At 55.3% G+C, this 7153-nt stretch overlaps 1 protein-coding gene across 1 annotated transcript in view; it reads right to left on the reverse strand.

Moving 5' to 3' along the window:
- SORCS3 (sortilin related VPS10 domain containing receptor 3) overlaps positions 1-6172 on the reverse strand; it is a 621477-nt gene extending 615305 nt beyond the window's left edge. The window contains exon 1 of the mRNA XM_030940951.1: positions 5326-6172. Coding sequence (XP_030796811.1) covers positions 5326-5952 — 627 coding nt within the window. The 5' untranslated portion in view covers positions 5953-6172. The remainder of the gene's footprint in view (positions 1-5325) is intronic.
- Positions 6173-7153: the final 981 nt, after the last annotated feature.

The raw sequence follows: 7153 nt of genomic DNA on the forward strand, positions 1-7153 counted from the left end.
CCTTTCATCAAGAAAGAAAGGTACCTCAAGCAGAGGAGACCTCAAGGTGCTTGGGACAATGAAGACTCTGCCCTGGCCAGAATGCAGGAGTTAATCAGGGAAGAGTCAAACCCAAAGTTGGAGAAGTAGACCCAGGACATACATAGCCTTGAATGCCAGGCTAATGGACTCTGGGTTTGAATTCAAGAAACCAAAGGTCCTCAAGCCAGAATGTAGACACACTGGATGAAACACTCCTGGCTATAGCAGCTGTCAAGTTCTGAAATCATTGCTATCCCAGGCAACAACAATTTCTAATTCCTTTATCATCTCTGCTTGATGAGACTTGAGACTGTCTTTCATTCACTCGGTCAAACATTATCAAGTGCCAACCATGTGTAAGGCAAAGCTCCCTCATCTCCACTGACTACCAACAAAGTTAGAGCCCTATCCGAGCCTTTTCCCAGTTACCCACAACACCAGAACAAACCTAGCCAAATTCGATCCAACCCACAAAGCCAGTTCTACTTACCAGAACTGCCGAGTGACCCACTAAGCCCTCACATTCTGTATTTCCCACCTCCTCCTCCACAAGGCCTCTTTTCTCCCCCAAACTTACTGCAGAATCATCCTTTGACATTTTCTCCCTATAAGGGAAGTGTTCAAGCCAACCAAGAGGCCAAAAGAAGGCAGAAAGCGGGAAATCAACAGGTGGGTCAAGCCACAGGCCTTAAGTGACTTAGCCAATCTGCACCTAGCCTTGGATAAACCACTGGTCTCCAGCCAAATCTTCCTATCACAGAGTGTCTGCTTTGTCACACCTCTCTGCTCCTTACGAGATAATTCAGGGCCCACAGATCATCCAGTTCCAGGATTCCTTCACTGACAATAGATTTACACAGCCCAAGGAAAAAACAATTTTCCCTTCTGTCCACTGAGTCTTCCTGCCACTGGAGTCACCAACTCCCCTTCCCTTAAATCCAACACCACTGGAGAAGCCACTTCCCAGCATTCCTTCTTTGCCAACTACAAAGCAAGTTCCAGCCACTGCATTTCTGTAATCATTAAGTCAGGCCTCCCAATTAAGGAGTCTGCAACTTCTGCTCACCTTGGAAATCACTGAAGGATCTGAGAAGGAAATCACACCCTGTAATCCAGCCATCAGAGAAATCACAGAGCAGATAAATAGCTGTGCCCAGCTCCTCCTCTCCTCACCGCCCCTCAGACCAACAATGACCAGGAGCAATTAGTGCCATTATGTCCCCATGCATTTCCCAGCTACATCTCAACTGACATGGTTTCCCCTTGTAATATTAATTGAAAACAGATTTTTTTGGCAAAACCCTGAAGAATGGCTTCTGTGGCAGGCTTCTTTATTAAGCCTCCGAGAAGGCAGAATGCATTAAGATATTGTGACACAGGAACTGTGAGCAGGGACGATGAAGACAAGGCAATCCAGCCAAAAGCTATTTGAAAAATCTGTTTGGAGCCACAATTAGATGATCCAGTGAGTGAAATACAATTAATCTGATCAAATCTGTCACTATTTTGCACATTAGGAGTAAATATTTTAGAATACAGTCCAGCTGAATTAGTTAAGGGTAGGAAATCCTGCCTGGGAGAATCTGTGTGTTATACCTACTAGTATGCTCAGGACAGAGTGATCTGGGAGGGCCTAGAAATATCAGCATCTCCCCATTTCTCTTCACCAAGATGCAGTGTTGGGCACATTAATTGAGAACTACCCGGCAAGTATTCCAAGCAGATACACTGCAGGGGCAGCAGCCTGCAAATCACTACCACTTCGAGTGCACTGCTGGAAGGAAATGAGGACCAACGTTAGGGCAGATGCAGTGTTTTCACCTCAGCACCAGGAATGCGGGGCGGGGGGCATGAAGGGTTAATCCAAGGAGGAGGGAGTGTGGAGAAGTGGACTGTGCCTTCACAACTTTCCACTCTCCAGAGTCATTTGCCAACTCACTGAGCAAGCAGGGAGGCTTCTTCTTTCATTTAAAGAAAAAGGACAGAATAATGTGTTTTTCTGTTTCCCCATAAGCCACGGGGACTGGGCTCCCTCTGGGTGTTTGTGAAACACTCTCTAACCCATTAATCACCAGGATTCCAGCTGGAGGCAACTGGAGAGAAAAAATAGCAAATCACTCCTCCAGAGTAAAGGCTCCAAGGCCAAGTCCACTCACTTTCCAGCCAGAGCACCTGGCAGGCAACATGGTCAGAGGTGGTGCCCAGGCCCCATGCCCTCCTGATTCCTTTGCCCAAAGCCAGCTGCACTCCTTCTCCTTTGCCCCTAAAGCCATCTCTTCTCAGTCCTGGGACCAAGGCAAATACCCACCCCAAGCCTTGGTCAAAGGTCTCCTCCTGTACCCTCAACCACCTGGGGCACACACTGGACCAATGGCGTGGGCTGAAGACCCTTCTCCTACATGGCCGACCCTGCATCCCTGACTGTAAACTCGGTCAGAATGGAGTTCAATTTCCAATTTCATAGGGTTACTGAAAACTTTCCCCAAAAGGGAACTCATATCAAGTAATCGGGTGCATCAGAGACACTTGGAAGAAGAGCAAGGAAACCCCTCATTGTGTTAAAAATTAAACTGGTGGCCTCCTGAAGAAGGACATGTCTAATACGCCAGAAGCCAGAAGAAGAGATAAAATTCTCTTCCCATGTCAGAAGAGCCTGGAGCTAGCCCCCATGTTCTCTGTTTTACGGACATCTCCCTCCACTTTGAAACCAATGATGAAGGGATCTTTCCAAAGCATCCTCATCCCCATCACTCTTCACCCTGGCTTTTATTTACAACACCTTCTTTTCCTGCCATCAGGAAAGGGGGACAGGAGAAAAACCAACTGGGTAAATGTTGCTGAAACTGGTTTCCCAGTGACTCACCAGGAGATTTCCTTAAAGTCTCAAAGACAGGGCCACGTGAGTATGCTTCTCCATCTTCTTTACAGAGGCTCACAGACCTGATAATCAAGGATGTCTCTCTGGTATTGCCTACAAAATGTGGTCAGAAGAGACAGGTCCAGCCTAAGGGCTAAAGGGGCAGTTCTTCCCTAGAACGGAGAGAGAAGACAGCGTGTGGCCCTACATCCACCTGTGGTGCTCTTGCATGAGCAGTAAGGCTGGCCAAGAGCACAACCAATAAGTCCCTAGGGGCTGTTCATACATTGTCCAATCTCATTGCTGTCACCAAGGACTCCAAGCCCAACTGCTCCAGTACCCAAGCCCTGTTGGCCATCATTTGACTGAAGAGTCATTTCCCCAGGAAGCACGGGCCAGACCTGCCCCTCACCTCTTCTGCTGCACAGCTGCTTTGAAGATGAGCAAAGAAGGTCATGCACAGTTAACTGCTACTTGCAGGAAGCATTTTCTCTAAAGTCCCATCTTCAGAGGCTTTGTAAATACTCAAAAATAATCCTTAAAAGCAGAGACACAGAAAAACTCTTCAGGGAGAGTGAATTTATATTGTCCTAATGTGGCAGTAGTAAAGTCACAGATGTGAAGACATTACATCCTCCTCTTCCTAGGATATATTTACTTACACACATCCTATCCATCCTCCTCACCAAGTAAGAACCTCAACACACACACACACACACACACACACACACACACACACACAAATAATCAAACTAAAATGAAGTTAGGATTCACAACCCCTGCTGTCAGCACAGCACACACATATCCAAGTCCTCTTGGAAAGGACTTAGAAGTCTTCAATCACTCAGCCCTGCAAAGGCACCCCTCTCGCCAGATCTGTCAGCCCGAGGCTGCGGGGGTCTCCATCCAAGGCAGATGAAGCCCGCCACTGCGCCCCTCTGGAGCTGGACTCCACTGGTCCTTCAAGCCCAGCATCGGCTACCCAGACTGGGCTGCCGCGCTGTGCATCATTAGAAACCAAGAAATCTGCACTTTGGTATTGCTTATGTGCTACCTTCTGCGGACCCCTCGCTTTCCTCTTATTAGATACCCAATCCTGGACACCCCAGGCTCTGTTAAAATAAGGCAAAAATTTCCCAGAGAAATCTTGTCAAACATCGGTCATGAAGAGAAACACAAAACGGCAGGGAGTTGCGGAGTGAGTTCCTATCAAATCAATTCCCCAAGGCTGCTTGTACAGACACCCGTTATCCTCTGCCTGGAGCGTGCACCCTACCCAATGCCAGGTTCTGATCTGAACCATTGAGCCAGAGAAGAGGAAAGGATTTTCCAAATCTGGCTGAAGTAGGGACCGCGGGAGGGAGGGAAGCGGGGAAGATGGTGGGAACCTGTCACCCGCCTTTTCTTTGCTTGGCTGCACAGCGCTGGGTGCCGGCGAAGTAGGGGGAGCCCCTCCGGGCACGCGCTGCGAGCCGCTGCAGCTGCCTGGCGGGCAGGCGCGATACTCAGTCGGGCGCCCAGTCCGGAACGCCCGAGTCTGCCAGAGCGGGCTCAACGGCGCCACCTCTCGGTACATCCTTGTCCGGGAGAACCCGATGGCGGGGAAAAGCGGGCGGTGAGGTGTGCAGGAAGCTCAGGGACCCAACTCCGCTCAGGGAGCCGTTTGTGGCGCAGAATGCAGTGGTGAAGGCCAGAGTTTTCTGCTCAGCGACTTCCGTGTGTCTGTGCGTGCGTGAGGGCGAGCGGTGTGGCATGGGCGCTGGATGGGTGTGGAATTTTGTTTCACGCTTTAAACTTTTTTTACGGCCTCTGCTACGGCTTTCCAGGGCCGCTCCCTGGGCTTTGAAGGAGCAACCGGGGTTAACAGAAGCCAAGTCTTGGGGCCGACTTGGCGGAGCCTCCCTCCTGGGCTCGAGGACTGCGCGCCTGGAGTGGAGAGCAGCGACCCCGAGACGAGCAGGAGGCTGGGAGTCCGAATGGCTTCCCGGGTTGCCTTTCGCGTGACGGGCGCGGGGGGGAGGGGAGCCCGGGCAGTCGCAGGAATCGGTCTGTTCAGAGGCTCCCGCCCCAAGTCAGCCCTTTTTCTCATCCAAGAATTCAAGTATCCCGCAAACAGGAAAACTGACCCTCCAAGCCAAGTATGGGAGAAAGTGAGCATAGATCCCTCCCCCACTCATCTTTAAGAAGCCCCTTCCTCATCTCCCCTCCCGACGGCCGGAAGCCTAGGGTCTCCAGTAAACAAACGCACACAGCGTCTAACAACAAACTCCGTTAACCTGTTGGGGGCGTGGGGGGGAATCGGACAAACCTGTTATCTCGAAAAGTCGAGGCGTCCCCCGCCTCGACCCCAAGCAACTATCTGTCCCTCGCTCCCGCCCGCCCCCCCCCCCCCCCATTCCGCTTCAGTGTCAGGAAGCAGGCGGACCCGCCGCCGGGTGGGTACTCACGCTGCTGTTGTGTCCGGACCAGTGCACCATGGCTTGGTTGTGGGCCGAGTCCCCGGTCAGCGCGAAGGAGGTGCTGGGCAGCCGGAGGTCTTCAGCCGCCGACCCCCCAGCCCGCGGCGCCTTCACCTCCTCCCGAGAACCCTTAGCCAGGGGACGGCTTCCTCTGGAACCATCGGCCGGAGCAGTAGCCCGGGCGTCCCCGCGCTCCGGGGTGCTTGGGGGCTGCGCCCGGCGACTCCTCCTCGCGCCGCCAAGCTTGCCAGGAGCTGGGATGCCCCGGTCCCGCCGCTCGCCTGCCGGCGACGTCCCTCTGGCTTCCACCTGCATCTCACCGCCTCTGCCACCGCCCTGCTGGGGCAGCAGCTCTGGTCCGGCCCGGCGCCCCAGCACGGCGGCTCTCCGCGCCGTCGCCAGCTCCTCCGGCCACTGGCTTGCCACTGCCCGCGGCGAGAGTGGAGACAACGCCGGTGGCCGCGAAGCCGGGGCTGCCGGGCGCCCGGGACCGCCTGTCGCGTCCCAAGTGATCTCGGCGCCGGCCAGGACCCACGTCGACAGGAGTAGGAGCCCAGTCCGGACAAGCGGCGCCCCCGGCCAGCCTGCGGGGCGCTCCGTGCGCGCCGCCTCCATCCCGCTGCGGTACCGCTGCTCGGGCTGCCGAGTGTGTGGCGCCCGCCGAGGTGCGGGTCCGGCGCGGGGGGTGTGCGCGCGCCGGCAAGCGAGCGAGCGAGTGTGTGTAGGGGGAGTGGGGAGGGGGCGGCCGGGAAGGAGGTGGCTCCGGCTGGCGCGCCTCGCCGATCCTCTCCACTCTTCCCACCTAGCTCCCGCTCGCCCGCTCTCTCGTCCAGAGGGTTATTCCAAACCCGAGGAAAATTAATAATTGCCCCTTCGGTGCTTTCTTTCTTAAAATCAGATTCCCACCAATCTTCCCTACTGAGCTCCTCCAGAAATTTCGTTAAAAGGAGTAATCAAAGGTAATAAGAAAATCTTCTTAAAATATGAAAATCAAGCCGGATCCAGGAGAGGCCGGCAATAGACTCCAATCCCGAGTCTCTACAAAATCCAGGCTCCAACGTGCTCCCGGCGAAGAGTTGGGAGCTGCTTCTGGACGCGTTTGGGGGTTTACTCTCCGGGCCTGTTATGAGGGGCGGGAGATGGCGCGCGTGGAGAGTACAGGGGGCTCGGGGGAGAGGGAGGAGGAGTTGTGTGCTCAACGCCAACTGTTCGCGTTCTAGAGCCAAGGGGGAGCCAGGTGCCTCCGCACGGGGAGGCTGCGCACAGAAGCCAAGCCTAGGATGCACCCGGGACTCTGCTCGCGGCTCCCTGGCCCGGCCGGCTCCCAGCCAAACCCCGCCACCCGAGGCCTGCGCCCCCGCGCGGGGGCGCGGAGAATGCGTGCGTGCGCGTGCGTGCGCGCAGGCGGGCGGGCGTGAGGCGAGGACTTCGCAGGGGGCTAGCGGGCAGACCCGGCGCTGCCGCGTGGGGGCACCTGGCTGAGCCGGGCCGGGAACGCGGCTGGGTGTGAGGGGGCGCGCGGTTCCGTGTGTGCGCGTTTGCACGAGCATGTGTGCTTGTTAGTGTGAGCGATGGCAAGTGGGGCGGGGGCAGGAGGTGTGCGCTCGGGCTTTGGGGGCACGCGGATCACGCACGGGCTGTGTTTGCATTTCCAGGCGCCTGCGAGTGGTCAAAGAGGCAATGCTGAGAACTAGGCAGGCTGCTCTCAGCAGCCCCTTCCTCTTGGCGCCCAGAGCACCCACGGCCCCCACCACTAGGGGTTAGAACCTGATAAAGCCTCCTAGGGGATGAGGGAAGAGAGGCGGAAGGCCCAGGC

Source organism: Rhinopithecus roxellana, chromosome 11, assembly GCF_007565055.1.
Source record: "Rhinopithecus roxellana isolate Shanxi Qingling chromosome 11, ASM756505v1, whole genome shotgun sequence".
Classification (NCBI taxonomy): Eukaryota; Metazoa; Chordata; class Mammalia; order Primates; family Cercopithecidae; genus Rhinopithecus; species Rhinopithecus roxellana.